At 50.2% G+C, this 21,708-nt stretch overlaps 1 protein-coding gene across 1 annotated transcript in view; it reads right to left on the minus strand.

The window, feature by feature from the left end:
* The window catches only part of Shb (SH2 domain containing adaptor protein B), a 113,277-nt gene that overhangs the window by 51,919 nt on the left and 39,650 nt on the right, over window positions 1-21,708 (minus strand). The window contains exon 2 of the mRNA XM_005362128.2: window positions 17,953-18,073. Coding sequence (XP_005362185.1) covers window positions 17,953-18,073 — 121 coding nt within the window. The remainder of the gene's footprint in view (window positions 1-17,952; window positions 18,074-21,708) is intronic.

Below are 21,708 nucleotides of genomic sequence, written 5' to 3' on the forward strand. Positions count from 1 at the left end.
ACCAGAACCAGAGACAGCAGAAGTGATTGACAGGTGAAGAAACTTTAATAAAAAAGACAAGCAGTATTTACTACAAGCAGATCCTCAAGATTTGCTGAAGCCACTGCCTCTTCCTTTCTTCTGGAGTTAGAGGAAGCTTAGCACTTGCCTCATAGATTGAGTTGCATGACCTAGTGAATGAGTGCTAAGGGTGGGGAAGAATATCTATTTGAGGTGAGAGTGTGTGCACACACACACGCCCACACAGGTGCTAAAAGGAAAGCTAGGAAGAAAAACAAGCTAAGTTAAAAATAAGGCAGCTCCAGCACCAGTGCCAGACAGAAAACATACGCTCAGCTTGGGCAGGGGGCAGAGTGGGATGGACCGGAGACCAGGAAGTTCCCACCTAAAAATAGCTGGGTGGCGGGATGCGGACTCAGCGCTAAGAAACAAGGCATTTCAGCTGTGAGTCTGGGGTGGCAGTCATGCCAGCAGAAGGTGCTTGTACTCTGCAACCTCTGGTTCTCTGCAGCTTCCTGATGGAGAGAACTGGGGTCAACTCTCAGAGCATCCCCAAACTTACAGGAACCTCACAACATGAAGGCGAGTCTGAGGCTGAGCTCTAGTGGGTGGAGGGTGGGCTGAAGGGACAGTGTGAATGCTATCTGGAGGCAGGAGCCTGGCCCAGCTCCACTTTTCCCTCTGGCATCTTCAAAGTGACCACACTTAGGCCTACTGACATCATCGTTCACTTGTTTACTGAATGGTATTTTCATAAACTGTCTTCTTTGTGTCTAAAGCCATATGTGATCAGGGCAACGTTACAACACGAGTCAAGCAGGATGCACCCTGGACATGTGGACTGACTTGTTGGCCGGCCACCTTCTAGCTGGTGACCCGGGCAAGGCCTCAGCTCCGACCTTTTTGAGCTTCCAGTAGCTCCACAGCTAGATGGCACCAGCAGACCTCAGCAAGTAAGAAATAAGGCGCAATAGGCACAAGGGCATTCTTCTCTTTCGCTCCCTGCGTCCTCGGGAGGTATGTATCCTGCTCGGGAGCTAACCCCAGGAAGGCCTTGAGCATGCCAGGCCAGCACTCTAATCCACCCACCTCTCATTCAACCTTCTGCCCTGTTCATGACAGCAGAATGCAAATACAACTCAAACAACTAAGTACTCGCTTTCATTTCAGTCATGGAATACCCAGCAACTCTACAGATCTGTGGGCACATGCTGGAGTGGGGTTCAACCCCTGGCTCTGCAATACACTAGCTCATGACTCGAGAGCCTGTCCCAGCGGAGCCCTGTAGGCCCAGTTGTGGAGTGGGGAGAAAATTAATATCGACTGCACGGGGCTGTTATAAACTAAAACCAGACAAAGGATATAAAAGAGGCTTGTAAACCATAAAACCCCGTGCAGATGTTACACATTAGGGAGGGATAGACACACACACACACACGGGCAGAGTCCCACAACCTCGTTCCTAACTGACATCTGGTACAGATGACTCACAGCCAGTCGGGTTGGTTCATGTCCACGGGAGAAGGCATGCCATTTTATACTGGACAGCTTTTCCGATAAAGTCGGCTTCAACCCCACAGTTCAGTATTTTCCGTATCTGCCTCTCTGCAAAAGGCAACTCTGCTTGGTCCTAACACGGTTCTGAGAAGTACAGTCTGGTTTTGTGGGTTCAAGAGTTTGACAGTTCTGCACCACAGCAGCCACCAAGCCCAGGGGGAAGGAGCACCTTGGCACCGCGTTTCCAACCTGCTGTCTGGACCCAAGCCTCTCTCCTGAGTGCTCCGTTAAGTACATCATCTGCTGGCGCTTGGCATGTTTCCCTGAGCTGGGAACTACAACCACTGATGTGCTGTGACAGCTGAGTGCTGCTGCCAGACAAGCTTCCTCACTCAGCACCGGGGAGGCAAGGGCTGGCCAGAGCCCGAGGGGAGGGCGGCAGCTGTCATGGTGCAGCTGCCACCTCATAGACACTCACAGACTCACACTTCAGATTTCACTCACGTCCTCCTGACAAGGAGGCACCAGCCACAAGCCACATGACCAGAGGCTCTGGCTCATCTTCCTCCTGCTGCAGAGACAAAGAGGTGAAACACCCTGTACCTCTGTCATCAGGAATCTTCAAATGCCTGGGTGCAGAGTGCCTTTTATGGTGGATGCCTATTACCACCAGACCCAACAGCTCAACCATCTGCATCTGCCCTATGTCCTTGACTCAAGTACCTCTGCTTTTCCACATCTTTCCTCCAGCTCTATCAGAGTGCTGGCTGGACACTAGCCAGCCTGCAAAAAGGCAGTGGTCACAGCATGTGCCAAGCCTGCCGGATGACAGAGCCGCAGAGATCTTGCTGGGAAGTCTCCCACCATGCCTCCTCCACTGGGGGAGGCTCTTGTCCAGTTTGCTTTTATCACTGACAATGTCAAACACATTAATAAAAGAAGGTATCACATGAGGAGCTGGGAGCCAAAAGGGAGGAGGGGAGACGGAATCTAGAAACCTCACAAACCCTTCACGGGCCCACATCATAGGCTGATCGAGCTGCCCTGTGCTCCACCACTCCAGCGTGCTCCACGGAAGGGCACTGCCACTAGGGTCCTTGAGCATACTCCACTCTACCTTCCAGAAGGAATAGCTTAGGATCAAGTACCCCAAGACTGAAATCATCATCTCATATAGATGTCTTTTCACATCTAGTTGGGTCCCATCCAGCAGTTCCATACAATAGGTCAAATCATTCTGTTTCCTGGGCTTTAATTTGCAACTAATTTCTCTCACAGGCTCAGCATGAAGCTCCTGCTGCTTATAACAAGAACCTCCCCCACGCTGCTTGGGGACTGTCTACTTGTCCTCCAACCTTAAATGGCTGTTTTGAAAAGTGTCCAAATTGCCCTGCTGTGCCCAGTGCTAGCTAGGGGCCACAGGTGGGACCAGGAGGAGCAGCCACACGATCAAACTGTGGGTGACCTGTCCAGGGCCTGACTGAACACTTGAACTTCCAGAGGGCTGAGCCTTCCTTAATATCCTGGGAGAAGCTTTCTGAGTTTTGCAGGCTCAGCTAGACTCATGTGGAATCAGTTCTTATGGACAGTGGTCTTGAAGCTTGCCTAATTCACACACATCTAACTGCCAGATCCCAAGCCAAAATGCATGCAGTTCCATGGCCAGACGCAGGGGCCTGTGAAACTTCAAAGGCAGTACTTACATAAGGTGACAGCTGGTGGAAAAGAAATGTTAAGTCAGTGAACACTTGCCTCTGAATCTATAACCCTTATCTCCAGGACACTGGCTGGCTCCCCAGCCCTTGAACACTAGAAGAGACACACAGTGACAACCTCAGGGAGGCCACTGCTGGGCCTGCTCTAAGTCAAGGTCAGCACCTGCCCTACCCACAAATGGGGACTTTACCTTTCAGTTCCTGTTTTCCAAGGCCAGCTCAGACTTTACCTCCTACAAGTGGTGCTGAGTGCCATCCCTGACCCTCTTTGGGGACTCCAATTGTCCCTTTGGTTCCAGGATAAACACTGATAGCACTATTCTGTTCTAATATCAAGGTTCCAAGACATTTCCAGTACTGACTTTAAAAACTGCCATGTGAGCCTGGTGGTGGTGGTGGCGGCGGCAGCAGCGGTGGCCCATGCCTTTAATCCCATCACTTAGGAGGCAGAGACAGGTAGGTCTCTTGAGTTCGAGGCCAGCCTGATCTACAGAGTGAGTTCCAAGACAGCCAGGATTACACAGAGAAACTCCATCTTGAAAAACAACAATAAAACCAAAATCAATCAAACAGGCAAAAACTGTCCCGAGTCTGAGTATACAACCTCTAGTCCTGGACCGTCTCTCCGCAGTCTCAGTCTCTGGGAGTGGAGGCTCTATGTGATGACTGTATCATGTGGCCCAGTGCCCACCTGCTATCGCAGGATTCCAATGTGCTTAATAATGCAATCCAGGGAAAAGATCAGTTCAATGTTGGAGGGGGCGGGGAAGAAAGGTGAAGGTTCAGCAATTCCAGACTACACTAGGGTAAAGATCAAACTCCTTCCTGGAAGTGGGAATGGAAAGTCACTGGACATGCTGGCAAACACATGTCCTCACAAACCTGTGCGGCTCTGGCCAAGCTGGCTCCTGGGTGGCTCGCTCACCTCTGGCTATGGCCAGGCTGTTGTCACTCCTACAAATCTATCCTTTTATCACAATTACCGTATCCGCATGGCCCTCAGGACCCAGCTCTGGTATCAGTTCAGTTCATCTGAAGGTGATAGTAAATCCTGAGGGCCATCATGCTAGCTCACTGCTCTGCTACCCACAAGTACCATTCCCCTTTTTCTGCTCATCTTCTGGGGTTCAACTAGAAATTTGACCACTCAAAAGCCTTTCATGCTCCCTCTTTTCCTGGAATTTTGGTGAGTACACAATATCCCTGCAGGGCTCTATGTCCACAAAACCAAACCTAGGCCATGCTTGCCCCCTCCGCAGTGACCTGTGCCCTGGTTGGCCAAGTGTAATATTACTACTGAATGAACAGTACTCAAGAGCTGCCACACCAACCCAGACCCTCTCTGTTATCTGAGCAGTCCAAGTCCAGCCCCACCACCCCAGGCCAGGTTATCAAACAGTAGGTGTCCGACAGCATCCAACAGCTGGAAAAAGCAATGGGGGAGGGGGCATGACACAACACACCCTGGGGTCTAAGTCCCCCACAGAAATCCTTGCTAGGGGAAAGGCTTTGGAAAAGGATGGAGACAGAGAGGAGGAAGGCTCGCTGCATTACTGGGGACAATCACACAGGTAGAGAGTGACTTGTGTGTGTGGTGGAGCTGACTGGACTCTATGTAAAGCAGTTGCCTGGCTCATCTGCCCCCATAAAGGGTACACAGTGGAGATTAGAACACAATTTCAAGGCTACAGGAGCAATAATGACCAGCAGCGGGCAGCTCTGTGGGAGAGACAGTGGGAAAAGGGGCCCTACTAGTCAGACCATGATCCTGCTGGCCCTGGCTTCCTCACCACAACTGGCTCCATGGCTGTAAACTCCCCTGAACCGCAGACGCCCAAGAGACTCAGGACATCCCTCAGAGCCAGACAAATGGTCTCGGCATGGCCCGTCTTCAAACCCAGAAGAGCACATGCTTGGATAGTCCCCAAATAGTTTTTGGGATGCTCATTTTTCAGGACAGAAGGAAAGATCAGACAGTTCAACTAGTTATTCTGTCTGTAGCAATGCAACAGACTTCAAAGAAAGGCGTAGATGGCTGAAAGAAAAGGCTCATACCCATCGTGCCTGAAGAAGTCCCAGGTCCTGTGCGGTGCTGCTGATGGAGCACTGAGCCAGGCAGAGCAGAGTCTGTCAGGGAAGAGTGGCGGAGGATGGGAGGGCATGGCTGGAGGAAGACCTGGAAGTCTGTGGATCGTGGGACAAAGCAAAGGCTTCTGGCAAGTAAGTAACATGATCCATGAGATCAGACCTGGGAAACTCATCAGAGGACAGCAAGGAGGGGAAGAAACTGGACGCCCAAGCTAGCTACTCAGCCCTCACTCCCTCCTTCCCAAGATCTCTCCCAGACAGGGGTGGGAGACAGTGCAGCGTAGCCTAACTCCAATGGCTTCCCCCTTTACTTCTCTCTGATGCTGTCTGTGCACGTGTGCAATTAAGTACAATCAAGAAATATTTTTTTAAAGAAGCTGGATATGGTACATGTCTTTAATTTCAACACCGAGGAGGCAGAAGCAGATAGATCTCTGTGAGTTCCAGACTAGCCAGGGTTAAGTACTAAAACTCAGTCTCAAAATTGGAAAAACATTTTTTAAAAAAGCAGGCATGGTTAAATTAGGACCCATCTTGAAGTGGGTTTCCATAGAAAAACACCTCCCACCCCAGGGAAGCAAATGCTGTCTTCTGTTCGCAAACTGGTTTCTGAGGTGCTGACTGGAAGCTGCTGATACCCAGACCACATGTTACTTAGGGGTCTGACAGCAGCCGGGCTACCCTGGAGACCAGGAGCCAGCACAAGGGAGAAGGCTTCTGGGTTTGGGAGACGGGTGTTTCTGAGCTCGGAAGGATTTGCACGTGTCTAGAGTACTGTCTAAGTGGACAGCTACTACCACCAGTCTGAGTCTTCTAACACTGAAGCCCCTCAGGTCAGGTCAGAGAGACTGGGGAGACCAGGAGAGGGGGGTGGGCCGAGACTCCTGTTCTCCACTCATAATTCACCCCCTATCACCTGTGGCCCTGCTCTCTTCCCAGACTGCAAGGTTCTTCTGGTTAGAACCATGCATGGCTGACACCACCACACTATAGTAGGTGGCATCCATTGTTCCTTCAGCCCAACTAGGTCCTTGGGACTTGCGTGGGCATGGCAAGGAGACCTCAAAACAGACACACACCTCCACCTGCAATAGACAGAAAAAACAGAACAGGAAGAGATGGAATCCTGGTCTCAGAACCAGAGCCATGCACTACACAGTGTAGATTCCTGGGATCCAACAGGGGCCCGTGAGGAACAGCACCTGAGAATATGCATTCTCAATACCACCCCTGACGACCTTGCTTTTTCATAGAGCTATATACAAACAGACATGGCAAAAACCTCTGTGTGAGACTTCAGGGTGGCTTGCCCCTCAATATGATCTGGAGTGATGGGCAGAGAAAACCTGGGGACCTTTCAGAGTGCCTCTTTGCCACATGTAGGATTCCTAAGCCTAAAAAGCCTCCCCATCGCAACTCTAAAAAGCATGTGGCACCCGGCCCTTAGCAGCTTGGGGCCCGGGGGGTTACATGCCACAAGAAGGCCACAGTTCAGAAAATCACTCACTCAACCCAGATTGGACTGCAGTAGCCTTGCTTATGGCCTGGGCTAGGTTCCAGGCTCAATTTCCTCTGTGACTTCCAGAAAGTTCTTCAGTTTCTCTGAGCCTTCAAGCCCCCACCTATACAGAGGAGACAGTGTCCTTGCAGCGGTAAGGAAGTCTAAGAAGCAGGATGTGTTCAGCATGAAAATGCTGAGGAGTTTTCTGCCCACCTCACCGTCTCTGTCTCTGTCTCTCTCTCCTTTTTTTAGCAACAGGAAAGAGCCTGTTCTTTGCTCTGAGCTTCTTAGACTGAATCAGCTCTGAGGTGCACTGGCATTCCACCGCTGCAGCCACGGCAGCAGTGGTGGTGGCTGCAGCAAGAAAGCACTTGCTTGGCATCTGTGGCTCACCCTTTCTCCTAGCCAGGAAGGCAGGAGCCCTTGGGAGGCCAACTCTGAATGGCCCTTTTTATAATAGCGAAGCCTCAAGTGAGCATGTGTTTGTGTCAGTGCATACACAGGGAGCTGGAGCCACCCTGTCAGGAGAGGTGATTGCCAAGCCCATCTCCCTGGCACAGCAACATCGGGTAATTAAAGACAGTAATTACAACCCTGTGTCTAGTGTCAAAGCCAGGGCTCTTTCCAGCTTCGACTATGACTCTGAGTGCACAGGCATGCAGGTTCTGGGGGTTGGGGAGCCTGGCTGCTCTGTTATGGCTTCCGTTCTTTGAATGCTTTCACTTACTATTCCTCTGTGTGGGCTGCGCTGCACACTCCTGAGCTGGGTCCTCTGCAGTCCTGTCTGACAGGTCCACAAGCAGCCCTGATAGTGGGAAGACAGCCACTGGCTCTGGGGTTTCCAGGTAACTCCAGTGGAAGCTACATATTCCTAGGCCTGCATACTGACTGGGCCCAGCTTGCTGACTCCAGTACTCTGCTTCGCCTGCCCATACTGACTTCTGCAGCCTTGAAGACAAGATGTAGGAGGAAACAAAGAATAGAAAAACCATCTATCTCCCCACAGTCTCAAGTTCCAGAGGACAGGAGTGGTGACAAGCGACCCTCAACACAGGACCTGCCTGAACATAGGCTAAGGGAAAGCCAAAGGGATTGAGATGACATAGCACAGAAGAGACCTTCTTCAGGCTCCTGCTCATCTTTTGGATGCACTGGCTTCCAGTTCCTTTCTTAGGAGAATGGCAAGGGATGCCTTCAGGGTTGTTTTAAGGACAAAATGAGATAATTCCTTAAAAGTGTTTTGTAATCAGTAAAAGAAAATGATTAGTCCCTCCTTCAAAGAACTGGGTGCTTCCTCCTGGAGGGAATTAGAGGAAGGTCAACTTGAGGGGTTTTCTCAAATCCACAGACTTCCTGAAACAAGCAGTTTCCCCTCAGACCCTCAGCCTATGAGAGGAATTGGGGGTTGGGTGGGACTCATGGTGGGCCCCACATGGCACAAGGACTTATTACATCACCCACCGTACTGGACAGAAGTGACAACCCCAAAGATATCAATCAAAGACCAGGGCATATTACCATAGAGAAGCTCCTGCCATTCACAGGTAACAAGCTCCCAGACAGACACCAGGAGACCTCAGCTATGGGAGACCTTGGAGCCTAGCCTGGGACTACACCTCTACCAGTGGGGTGGAGTGGGACATTTCTGCCTTCTGTCTTCACCCTGAAAACATGGGGGGGTCAGTCAACAAGTGTCCCAGACTAGTCAGCCCTGACGTGCTCACTGTGAAGGGAGATCTCCTGAGAAGAGAAGGTGCAGCTGCCAGTAACACCAGGCAGCTCGGGTCAACACTGGCTACACCAGATTGTAGTCCCCCTGACTCCAGGGGGCTCTACCAAGAGCCCAGGGCAGCAACGACTAGGGCTCCAGATTCTAAAGGTGAGGCTCTGCCCTGAGTCAGCACATACTTCCTTCCAGGTCCTGGCATTGAGCCCAGGGTAAGGGGCTGGGGACCATACGGCAGCCAGGAGTCCCACAGCACTGGAGGTTCAGACACTGGAGTTTCCTTTTCTAGATGAAAAGGAGCTGCAAATTTAGGGAGCTCACAGGCTGAACACATCAGTAACAAATGGGCCTTCTCTCTTAACATCTGGGCATAAATTATGAGAGTAAAACATACGCCACTTAGTTTGTACTGGTATAGCAAGCAGCCTGGAGTGTGCTGGGGATGAGGGTGAGGCCTAGGCAACTGTCTTGGGTAGACAGACACTGCACAGGACTTAAGTCCTACAGCAAAACATGAGGGTTTCTGGGGTTGCTTTTCAGAACAGACTCTCCGGCCAACTCTTCCAACTCTAGCCAGCTATATCACTTGCCTCTGAGTCTAACATCCTTCTCACCTGTAATCAGAGGGATAAGTCTATTGTGGGCAACCAGCATCTACAGACAAATAGAATGGACCACATCCAGTCCTGTAGGCCCCATTTATACAATGTAGAAGTCACTGTGCATACTAGAAACAACTCCAATGGACTGGTTCCCTTTAGGCACAGCCCATGTGGGCTCCATCTTGCAGCCCTGTGCTTGCTGCAGTTCTGAGATCAGGAGAATGCTCCACAAAGTCTCCTCAGCTCTCCTGTGATGTGCAGGCCAGGAGCACAGGCAGGAAGGCTTTCCTCTATTTTATTCTACTCTGATACCTCCTCACTGGTCTGTCCCAACAGTAGCTCTAGGTTCCCAGGCAACACTGCAAACCTTTCGGTAGACTCTTGGGAGAAGCATCTCTTAGTAGGGAATGGGAAATAGCACAAAACAGAGAAGGTAGCAAGCCTGGCAGCAGAAGTCTGGGAGCCATGTTTTGAGGCTCGGGAAGCCGAATCCCAAGTTCAAGGCCAACCACGATAACATAGTAAGACGCTGTCTGAAAATCAGAAAACACAGGTGGGATGTAGTTCACAGGTAGAGTGCTCTGCCTGACCAGTGGCTGTGTGTTCAATACCTTGCACAAGACAGGCAGTCAGGCTGTGTGTGTGATGTGGGAGGCAAGGGTGATGCGGACACTCTGGCATCTATCAGTCCTACTGGATGGGGAGGCTGACATTAAGTAGCTGATCTCTCGGTTCCTGGCCTCAATTCTGTTTTTAACTGGGGGAGAAAAGGGACTGGCCTCAAGGGTCTACTCACGCTGACTTCACACTTGCCCCCAATCCTGTCACTACCACCCCAGGACCACAGCTTTCCTCAGCTCACTGTGGCTCCACTGACTTGCTTCTGCACAGCCTGGGACAGACTCCCTGAAGGCCCACTGGGCTCCAGCAACCTCTGCAGCCCCTACTCCTGGTTCTCAAAAGAGAAACAGCTTAGCCTTGGGGACACAGAGGAGGGAAAGCATAGGTTAACTCCATGAGCACAAAGACCGTGGGAGTCTAAGGAAAGCTGCAGTTTGGCAGGTGGAGGGTTTCAAGGGACAGTAAGCCTAAGCTGGCTGAGCCAGGAATGCCACTCCCAATTCATGCTCAGAGTGAAGGACCGAGACAGATATCTACGTATCTGCTGAGGCACGGATTCTCCACAGACTCCCAATGCGCTGGGTCTCATGTGGAAGGTGCCTGGAAAAGCCAGCGAGTAAGACTGAAGGGAATGCATGGCTGGGAAAACTGGGGACACGAGGGCGTGGTGGCAGTCCCCATATATATACTTAAAGCCTGGTAGAAGGGAAGGCCCTCCAGAGTCACAAGTCAGCATCAGGGAAGTCCAAGTGGACAGTGGCAGAGGTGAGGTCTCGTTCTAGGACGGTCTACGTTCTCATCATTCCCACGACGTTCCACCTAAACCAGCAGTCATTTGTCACAGGGACCTAGCCAGAATCTCAAACCCTGACGCTGCCAGTCAGAAGTACAGGGATCTCAGCTCTGACCACCTTTAGATTTTACCCCCAGTGTGGCAAAGAAATGGATGTGGGGTTGGGCAGACGGCTCAGGGCTAAAGTGCTTGCTGTGTCAAGCATGATGGCTAAAGTTCAGATCTCCAGAACGTAAATGCTGTAAATGGCTGGCCTGTAACTTCAGCCTCAGAATGGGCAATAGCATTCCCCAAGCAAGCTGGCTAGCAACACTGGCCGTATTGAGACTAGCCAGCCACATCTGCCTAAGACCCCTTCCTCTTCACTGAGTAGACAGTGATCTGGGGACGGTTCCCAGGATCAATCTCAGGCCTCTGCATGCATTCACGTATGTGTGTGTAGACAGGAAAATGGAAACGGGGTAGGTGATATTTAAGTCATTAAAACCTGCAATGGGATGGGGGGGGGGGAGGCAGTGAGATGACTCAGCAGATAAAGCACGTTGCTACACAGGCTGCCAACTTGAATTCAATCCTCAGAACCCATGTAAAGGTTAAAGGCAAGAAACAACGTCAAAGCTGTCCTCTGACTTCCACATGTATGGCAGAAACATGCCTACCTTCTAGTGTTATACACACATATTTAAAACAAGCAAGCAAACAAAAAGTATTAGCAATGCAACCTGACCGTGGAGAAGCTTCTTCTCAACATTCAAACCCCTGAGGGTCAATGACAAGCGGTCGGGCAGATTTTTTAAAAAAAAAAAAGGCAGCATCATTTTATGTGGTCGTCATGTTCAGGCATTTGCTTCCCAAAGAACCAGAGGCAGTGTGCCACAGCGAAACACACTGGAGGAGGAAAGTCAGGATGGGAGGCACCTACAGGGTCAGTCTATCAGAATCACCAACTTTGCTGCCCTCAGTATCCATCCTCCACAAGCATGACCAGACAAGAAAAGCCCTCCGTAAGAGAGAGAGGCCAGGAAGGGGGCAGAATTTCCTGGGACCTAGCTTTCTCACCCCTAAGAAGGAAATAATCCCCCCAGCTTCCTCCCAGAGCCCTAGGGAGGTTCCTGGCTAAATCTATAAAAGGCACCCTTTAAATACAGACCTGTCACCTTTTAAGTTTCCAGAAAGGCCACTTGAGCTCTACTTAGGAGGAGGGGGGGACATTAATTAGACAAATAACAGGGTTCAGAATAGTCACCAAACCCCTCTTCGGGCTTCAGAGGATATAAGCAGACGCTGGTGTCTTTGGTGAGCCCTGCAGATCCCTCAACCCAGGAACACAAATCTCTCTGTCTTGGCCTAGGCTTCTGGGGCACCCTGGGACCTGTCCTGAACTGACCCCAGCTCCTGCTCCAAGACACCAACGTAATTTGGTCTCTCTAGCCCCCAAAGGCACCGATATCTGAACTCAATGACTCCTGCCAGAGGAGCCTCTTTCCCTCCTCCGTAGCCAGAATGCTCCTAACAGGTAAGTGATGCTCCCATCCTCCCACTCACTGAGGACCCCACTGAAGTCACTGGGCTTCTCCTGTCCTTTCCTTATGCACTGCACTGGCTGGCAAGGTTTCCCAAGTCACCCTCCAGCAGCACCTGCACAGCCAGTGCCAGGCTATTGCCTCAACTCTCTGACCTAGATAACTGACTCTCTTGGCCACAGAGCCACAGAACCAGTCTGCCAGCCAGTCTTCGCTGTTCTATCCTATCCCACCCCATACCCAGGCAGACACATCATCCTAAAACAACTTCCCAACTATGCCTCGCCCCTGCAGGGTGTACCCAGGATAAAAGGAACAGGGCTGCAATGGACCTGAGTTCCTGAGCCTATGTGAGAACAGAAGTCTCCATTCTGCTTTTGATAAATACAGACCCTGAGTTCCAGGCCTTGGGAACCAAGACCAGGTGACAGTGCCCTCCTTGGTCCTGAACTGACTCCAAGCTCCATGAGAATAGGGGTTTTACTCATCAATAAACTCTGGCATTCAGAACGTCTGAGCGAGATAAAATATAAATAAAAGACAGAGACTGCTCAAGCTAAGTATTGAGACAAGATCAAGCAGAGAAAAGGATGGGTGAACCGTCAGACAAGACGCCAGCAGAGCCCAGAGACCAGGGCTTCCCTTCAGCATCACCCTGTGTGGCCCAGTTCCCACCCTCGATCTTCACCCAATCCCCATGTCCTTCCAAGACCAGATTATCTCTCCAATGTCATTTGACCTGCTTTATACTAAAGACAATCATATGCTTGCAGGCAGGAGCACTTAATTGCCATAGAAAGACAGGGTCTTGCCATATAACCAAGGCTAGGCTCAAACTTCTTTGGTCTTGACCTCCAGATACTGGGTTACAAATATATATACATTTGGCTCTGTTCTGGTCTTGCTGCATCTTTCCTGAAAAACCTAGATGTACTCAGAGTCAGGAGTTCCTGTGGGAGAGGGCAGAGGAAACAACTCTGGGGGCCCCATCACCATGGAAACCCAGCTTCCCACCTCTCCACCCACCCTGTAGCTGGGCAGGTGAGAAGTACAGGGTTGGGTGTGTAAGCTCCACTCTTTCTCAAGAACAGGGAAGTCATCGCTGACTAATCCATAATCTATTTACAGTTGGTTATCTCCTTCCTGTCCAGTGGGTAAGATATTCCAGTAAATGACAGACCAACCAGGGAACTGCACCATCCCTGATACCAGATGAACCCTCCTGCCTGCCAGATGGGAGGAGGCCAGGTCAGGCTTCAAAACATTTCAAAACAAGGACCAGGAGGAGCCCCGTTCTGTAAGTCAGGAGACCAGCTCTGCTGAGTGTAACTGTGGCCAGTGGATGCCTGTCTGGGTCCCAAGAAGAAAGAATGCCATGCCAAAGGACTGTTCTTCATCGTGTCACGCCATCAAGGGAGTACTAAATCACAAACCCACTGGGGGCAGCTGGGGAGTAAGGGACACAAGCAGGTGCAAGGCAGAGTGGGTGAGGATGAAGGGGACATGTTGGGAACAGAATCCACTGCACTGTGAAGCTTGGAGAAGGGCAAGGCCTGTCCTCTGCAAGAAAGTCCCTGCACTCTCCAGAAACCAGACCAGCTGTCCAAAACAACACAGATGGCAGCGAACAGAGACGGGAATCTCAGGCGAGGCCCAGGGCCCTTCTCTGAGAAGTATCTGTTGGACTCTAGACCAGAAGCAGAGACCAGACAAGCAGGGTCAGAGGGTGCTCATCCTGTCTGGGAGCAGAGGTCAACATCTACCACCTGCTAGAGACTTGGGGGTATTGCACAGGAAAGGCCAGGAGATTCAGAACTACCAGGGGTCTAGCAGCCCCGAGAGACTCCAGAAGCGATACTCATAGATTTACAGTCAATCCAGATCTCTTCCCTTTTTTGGATCCGGTTGACACCTGGTGATAAAAAGCAGAATCCAGTTTTACAGATGAAGGAATGAAGCAGAGGGGGAAGAAACCTGTCCAGGGTCACGTGGCAAACCAAAGACTAGAGGCCCCACCATTTCCTGCATTCCTCATAAAGAATACTGTTTTCAATATAGCATCTGCTACTATTTCTGGAAAGTACACGGCCACCAGAGAGGCTGCACAAGAGGAGGAGATAACACGTGATACGTCCCTCTGGCCTCTTGACAGCACAACTACCACATACAGGGTTTGAAAGAGAAGACGAGCAGGACCAAGGAGGTCACACACAGTGGCAGCGCTGTGTGGAAAGACCTCTCTTGGTCTATTATGCTGTAAGGCTGATTTAGTAATAACGACAGCTAAGGAGTTTTTAATGTGTAATTACATATTTAAAAGTAAGTAAAAATGCTTTCAATTAATACCAAAGTGACTCATCTTAGGAGTCCTGAGTGCTTCTGTCAAGGATGTTGGAGGCAAGGGGGAAGCACAGGCAACAGTGACCTTCCCTTACTTCCATAGCCCCCTGGGAAGAGCTATGACTGGGTTCTGAGGAATGTGCTGTTAGCAAGCACACAAAGGCTGGATGGGGTACTACTGCTTCCTTTGCTGGCCTCAATGTGCTCTGCGAACTGGCAGGAGAGTGCTTGGCCCTCTCACGCTCCATCAAGGCTAAATGAGTGAAGCCATAGAGTGTACAGGGAAGTCCTCCGCGAAACTAACGACCAACTGTCACCCATATCATCTCATCCAAAGCCCCCTCAAGTCAAAGGCCTACTCAGGCTCTGCTCTAGTAATCCCGCATACTTGTCCTCACTGACCTACAGTCCCAATTCTTTTGCATTTTTATTTAATATTATTTTTGATTAGGTATGTAAGTGGGAGAACTGTAATGCATCTGAGTGCATGTGTCCAGAGACTGAAAGGTATCAGATCCCCTGGTGCTGAGATAGCTGGGACAGAGACTTGGGGAAAGGTAAAGCTGGTCTGTAGCTGGATCTGGTGGCACGGGCCCAGGGACCTAGGTACTCAGGAAGCCGAAACCTACCTGGCTTACCAAGACCACTACAAAATAAGACGACTTGGGAAACAGCTGTTCAGTGTTGGAATGTTTGTCTGAACTGGTATGAGGTCCTAGGTTCAACCCCAGCACCGAGGCAAAAAAAACAAAGTAACAAAATACTTGGGCTTCACCTGAAGCAGTCTGAGCACTGGCCCAATAGGAAATTTGGTCTAAGGATGTCAAATATGTGTGGGGGCAAGAAAGAAACCTAGGAATATTCTTGTCTTTCTGAGGTAGCAGAGCAGAGAGAAGCCAAGATCAGAATCTGAGAGTCGAGCCAAGGAAGACCTGTTCCCTTCACGGGGCCAGTCCTGAAAAATAGGACAATCTGTGTGTGTGAAAAGTAGTCACAATAAATCATGGCATCTCAAGGATTCGGGGTTAACATGGACCCCAGTTCACTGGGAGCCACTCAACCATCTGAAATTTAACAACCCTTCCCAATGTTCTCTGCTTTAACACCACTGAGGACAGGCTGATTACATTTAACCAGTGGCTTCAAAATAAATCTCACAAGGATTAACTCTTTCTGTGTTTTTCTACTCTCAGTTTTCCAATTCACCAAAAGGAATGGCTGGAGGTCTCGGGCTCTCCAGCTGGGTCTTTTGTCTTGTGGAAGGAGCTGAGGGTTTACCAAGTGAGGGCTTCTTCACTCAGGCAAGGCAAATGCTCCCCCACTGAGCTGCATCCTCTGATCTGTGTGCTGCCAGGTTTTGAGGCAGTTCTGCAAGACACTTGGGTAGTGAGGTCAACAGGGCTCTGATAACCAGAAGGCACCTGGGCACGGAGGCTCTTGCAGGTGTCACAAGCAGAGCCCTGGAGACAATGAGCTGAGACATCAGAGGAAGCTACTAGTGCTTTCTTAGGGGCTGGAACCAATTGTCTGTTTGCAGAAGCTCCCATGGCCAACCACCTGGAGCTAGGATTGCAAAGGGGCAAAGGTCATCAGTGAATCCAGCATGAGATGGCAATGTTGCCAAGACACTGGAAACCAAGCCACAGCACCAGTCCCACAAAGAAGGTGCTAGACGGTAGTTCTCCACTGGTAAAAACAGGTCCTCCACTCGGATCCCACATTAACCAGTGCAAACAAGGGCTAGAGAATCTGACCGCTTCTATTGTCATTGTTACTGTCGCTGACACAGGGAAAACCGGAGGCACGGATGCTGCCTGAGTTGCTGCTAGTGAGCAGACCAAAGCAGCCTTGCACAGCACATTGCACACTGCCGGACTTAAGGTTCTTACTCTACAGGAGAAACTGAATCCCAGAGGTTGTTTGGATGGCGTGTGCTTATTCCAGATGTGCTTCACTACAGCCTGGGGCCCTTCCAGGCATGGGACACGCTCTGGACTAGATCCAGTGCACACAAGAACAGAAATTACAACAGTGACCCTAAACGGTGGCGCATCCTTGTAAACCTAGTACCTAGGAGGTAAGCCAGGGCTACAGACACAGCCTAAACACTTAAAACTTCCTGGGCCACACATCCCATGGCCACCTCCAGCACCAACCTCTCCCTGATTCTCCCCAAAGCAAGTTTTGGGTCTCTTTATGGATCTGAATCCCTTCCTGGAGCACTTACATACTGACAACTCAACCTGGACCATGCCCACGATATCAACCACCACAGTGATGGTACACACCAAGACTCCAGAGACACAAGCCCTGGCAAGACCCTCACAACCAGAAGCTGCCCCTTGTAAGTGCTGGAAAAGATGTGGGTAAAGTGAGTCATGGTCTCCCAGTGAGAAAGAGGACAGCAAGGGCAGCAAACATTAGGTACTTTGCATAGCATAGCGGCCAGCTGTTCTAGTAGCCACAGAATCCCGTTCTGGGATTACAAGGTACCCTCCTCTTCTACCAGTCCAGTTAACCAATGCCATGGCCTGGCCTGCTTCCACATTTGCCCTGGCTGGTAGTTGGTTTCAAGTAAGGTTTTCTGCCCACTTCTCTGCACTCGGGGTTTTTGAGCAAACTCTCCTATAGCTTTTGGTATCTCTAGATGACTGTGTTCTGATCTGAAAGTCTTTTTCTGATGTTGGTGAAACATAAGTCAATAAAATGTGGGGAAGGAGTGGGTGAAAGGGCTCAGCAAGTGAGGGCACTTGACGCCAAGCCTAAGGACCCGAGTTCAATCCTAGGGACTCACATGGTAAAACACCGATTCCTGTCACTCTGTCATCCACATGTGCATGTCGCATATTTTTTTTAAAGATTAATTTATTTATTATGTATACAGTATTCTCAGTATTCTGTCTGCGTGTATGCCTGCAGACCAGAAGAGGGCACCAGATCTCATTACAGATGGTTGTGAGCCACCATAAAGTTGCTGGGAATTGAACTCAGGACCTTTGGAAGAGCAGGCAATGCTCTTAACTGCTGAGACATCTCTCCAGCCCTGTTGCGTATATTTTGCACACACTCGCAATAATTTTTTTTAGTATGAGATAAAACAGCACACTGCCCCTGAGCTGTCACTGTGAGAGAGCACTCTTTCACAGTGAAGGCAACAAGATGTGCAGCAGGCCTCACTCTTGTCTTCCTGTTGCGCTCTAAGTCCTGTGTGCTATGGTTTAACTGTTCTCTGTCCCCCCAGAACTGGAGACCTGTTCACCAGCTGCTCCACACAGCAGGTGGTGGTGGTAATGGGGATGGAGTCTTCAAACAGAGACTAATGTCAACTTGTGGAAGTGACTGGGCACTTGGCTGTGTAGGGCTGGGGCTGTCGCTATAAGAACAGGCAAGCTCCTCCCTGTCTCTTCTGTGCAGTTTGCTGGTTCTGCTTTTTGCCATATTATGATGTAGCGTGAGGCCCTAGACAGTGTGTCCACCTGATAAAAACCTTAGTCTTGGGTATTCTGTTACCGCAATAGAAAACTCTATGCCAGCCGCTCTACTTACCTGTCATGATCCTTTGGGCTTCATAGGGCTCCATGTAGCCAGCACTTTCCCCCTTTCCGGTTTTGCTCTTGAGGTCATTCTTGGCATCAAAAGGATCCGAGTAGTCATCAGCTATGGTCACCTGCAGGGAAGGAAGAAGAATGTGAGGCCATTGTTGGTTTTGTTTCGCCACCCTTCGCAGCCAGGCAATGCTCCAGCCAACAGAAACTGCTCCTGGGCTGCTCAGCATGGAGGGGTGGGGAAGTCAGACACGTGAGCCCACCCTGGAGGAACTGGAAGGGCAGCTGGGTAAAGGCAGGTGCACAAAGGACAGAGATGAGGACCTGTAGTCTTGCGGAGTGTATGACTATGTTTAACCGAACAGAGAGAAAGTTGGGAGATCACAGAGTTTAGAAACGCTGGCAGGCCCTCGGTGCCAGCTGAGGCACAAGATCTCAGCCAAGGATAGCTGCACTCAGCATTCCTCTTGTCTCCAAACCTGGAACACAATCCCGCTGTGGGTCATCACACAACAATTCGGTGAGATCAACATGCTATAAAAGACGAGTGTGGCCCTACACAGGCCAAATGAAAACACTAAACTCAGTGCTGTACAGATACCAAGGGTTTAAAAAAAAAAAGGGCTCAGGAGCCCAAGGAGGTCCAGGGTGGGCAACAGCGTCCCCAGATCTTCCCTCATGAGGCCAATCCTAGTGCCCTTACCTGGCAGCGGGCCAGAGCCCTGCCAGCCCTTTGACTAACAACAGCGGAAGAATGAGTCACTGGGGCAGGTCTCAGGCTGGGCGAGGACTCTGAAGAACTGGCATTTGTAGAATTCCTGCGGCCCTAGATGTGAAGGGCGACAACATCCAGTTGAAAGCTTCAGAACACAGTACCTTTCCACTCATTTCTAACTCCAGAGTCCTCACTCTCACAACCCACACTTCATCACAGAACAGCCTCACCCTAAACTCTAAGAGCCCTTCCCCCCCCACCCCCACCCTCCAGGTTAGGTGTCTAGCAACGGGCAAATAAGTCCTCAGTCTCCCAGCGGCTGCCCCAGGGAGGGAGGGGGTTAGCATCCCCTTGATGAATTGTTATTTAAATTGTGGGTTTAATTAGAAACCATGGGAGCCAGAGCCACTCTTTTCTCTGGGCTCCTGGAATGCAAGGTATTTGCAAAGGCCTGTAAACCCAGCAAAGAGAAAGACTCGTGTCTGCCTGGTGAATGTCAGCCTGTGGCAGCCCTGGCAGGAGGCACAAGTGATGCCCACAGAGGGACTTTCAATTGTCCCTGGTCACTAAACTGGACCGTACCCATCAGAGAGGACCCAGGCCCAGAGCACCCAACACCCAAGTAGATAAACCAGGTCAGACTCTGGGTCCCAGGGGCTCCAGATGAAGACGTGGTAATCACTGCCTTTCAGGAGACTCAAAGGACACCAGGAAGGGGTTGGGGGAGAGCTAGGCTTGCCTTTGTCTTTCATTTGATCTTTGCACTCCACCATTTGCAGAACACATTAAGAGTCGTGGACATGAAGCGCGGTCAGCCAGAACAGTTCAGAAGTGGGTCTTGTGGACAGAGCTTTGAGTTCAAGGAACCAGACACCCCAATGAAGAATGTTTCCTACATAGCTGCCGCAGGAGACACCTAACTCTGCTGCTCCCGGTCCACGCCTTCACTGTCTTTGCAATCTGAAAATCCTCCTCTGGTTTGCAGTGAGGATGGGAGGGAGGAAGTGTTTCCCCCAAGAGGGAAAATTATTTGGTGTTTTTTTTTTTTGCTGGGGACCATGGGTGGTAAGGTGGTGCCCAGCCTGGCTGGAGTCTCCGAGTAATTCAGCAATCAGCATTCCAGCCCCTTTCGGAAGTGCTCTGTAATTTGCAAACACGGAGACTTGCAGGACATAAACCAAATCTTTGTTCACCAAGGGATGGGAGCGCTGGGAGGCCTGTAATAAAGCAGGCACTATCTATATTTTCTAATTAAAATGAGCTCAGGCTGCCATAGGCCCCCAGCTGCCTGCCTTGCTTACTTCCTTTTCAATAAGAATTTACAAATCCTAAAAGCAGGAAAACCCCCTAGTCTCTGATGACATGTGGTTCCGGTTATACCTGCTGACAGCTGGGAATGCTTCCGTTAAAAAAAAAAAGTTTAGAGTTCTGTTAGTTTAAGAAGCAAATCAGAAAGTTCCTAAAATGTATTTTTAATCAATTTGCTTTTGAACTTCAAAGTGAGGCTGATGGAGGGGAGTAAGTTTAAGCAACCAGAAACTTGGCAAACACAGCCCTGAACGGTCCAACCTTACGCAAATCACGTCCTAGCTCAAAGTGAAATTTTAACCAGGTGGTAGAAGTGGAGCAAAAGATGGCAGAGCCCCTTGTGAACAGCCATAGCAGAATTGTTCTGGTCACCTGAGGCTCATGGGCAGGAGGTGTGCCTCTAAGCTGCCATACATTTTGATGAAATGAGTGGCTGTCTACAGATGCGGGCCTGCTGGGGTCGCTGTGCTTAGCAGATCTTCCTGTAAATCTGTATCAGCAGTTCAACTGCATGAGCAGCTTGCTTTGGGAAGCCTGGTCCCTGGCCCTACATTAATGGACACAGGACAGGGACCCAGGCCACATCTTCCTTGGCTCTCTCTCCCCTAGGAGAGCTTTCATACAATGCAGGTGACCCAGCTCAGGCTACAGCCCCTAGAGAGTTTTCACAGCTCACAAAACATCCCCAGTAGGGCCAGACCCAGTCGCTGAGCAGTCCAGGAGGCCCTCTGGGCCAGCCCACAAAGCCTGACCCCCACACTGGGATTTAGATCCCACCATATCCCAAAACTCCTCAACATCATGGCTCTCCGGGCTGCTGTGTTTGCCATGGGGATTAGCTGTGTGATAGGAAGCAGTCTTCCTGTCCATCCCCAAGGGAAGTGCTAGAGGAAGGTGGGTGTTGCCACTTGGCTACCCTTCCAGATGCCTGGGTGATTATTTTCATTGCTCTTGTAAGATAGCTGCCCCTGCATGAATAACTGGGACCTCTCATGGTAAGCAGCAAGGGACACTCTGACAGCTAACTTTTAACAGGATTAATAGAAATCTCCAAATACACGTAGTCTGACTCAGCAATTTCACATCTCAGTATTTACTCCTAATTGTACACAAGGGAACATGGGCAAAGATGCTCACTAAAGTAAGTATTAATGGGAAGTCCCCTTAACCTCAATATTCACCAACAGAGGAACTGCTAAGCATGCCGTCTCAGCCCACACTGGGGATTATTGTCCAGCACGTTAATATTTGTGATGCTAACAGCATTCTCCACGAGTTGTTTGCTCTAAAAGGGTTATAAATGGTATGCTAAATACAACATACCTATTTATGAGAAATAAAACAGGAGCCTGAACTGATCAGTCGGAGAAAAAGTCAGCACAGGGCTGGTGCCTAGACTGATGTGTGGGTAGGGTCAGGGCTGCAAACAAGAAGGGCCTATTTATTACTTACTGTGTGACATGCAAACCCAAACTTGCGGCAAACTGTTCTACCACAGGCTATTTTTGGAACAGCAGACAGACTGCTTCCCAAACCTGTCTGAAGACAGAAATGGCCCAGGATGGTTGTTAAGGCCTCAACTGTCTGTGTACTTAACAAGCGTCCCAGGTGATTCTTATCAGGAAGAAAAGACAGAGCAGGCCCCGCCCACTAGTCTAAAGGTAAACCTACAGTCACTGTTCTGGAATTTCACTTTTCCCAGGGATTTCCCAGCGACTTCTCAGCTCCGGGGGG

Source organism: Microtus ochrogaster, linkage group LG5 (assembly GCF_000317375.1).
Source record: "Microtus ochrogaster isolate Prairie Vole_2 linkage group LG5, MicOch1.0, whole genome shotgun sequence".
Taxonomy (NCBI): Eukaryota; Metazoa; Chordata; class Mammalia; order Rodentia; family Cricetidae; genus Microtus; species Microtus ochrogaster.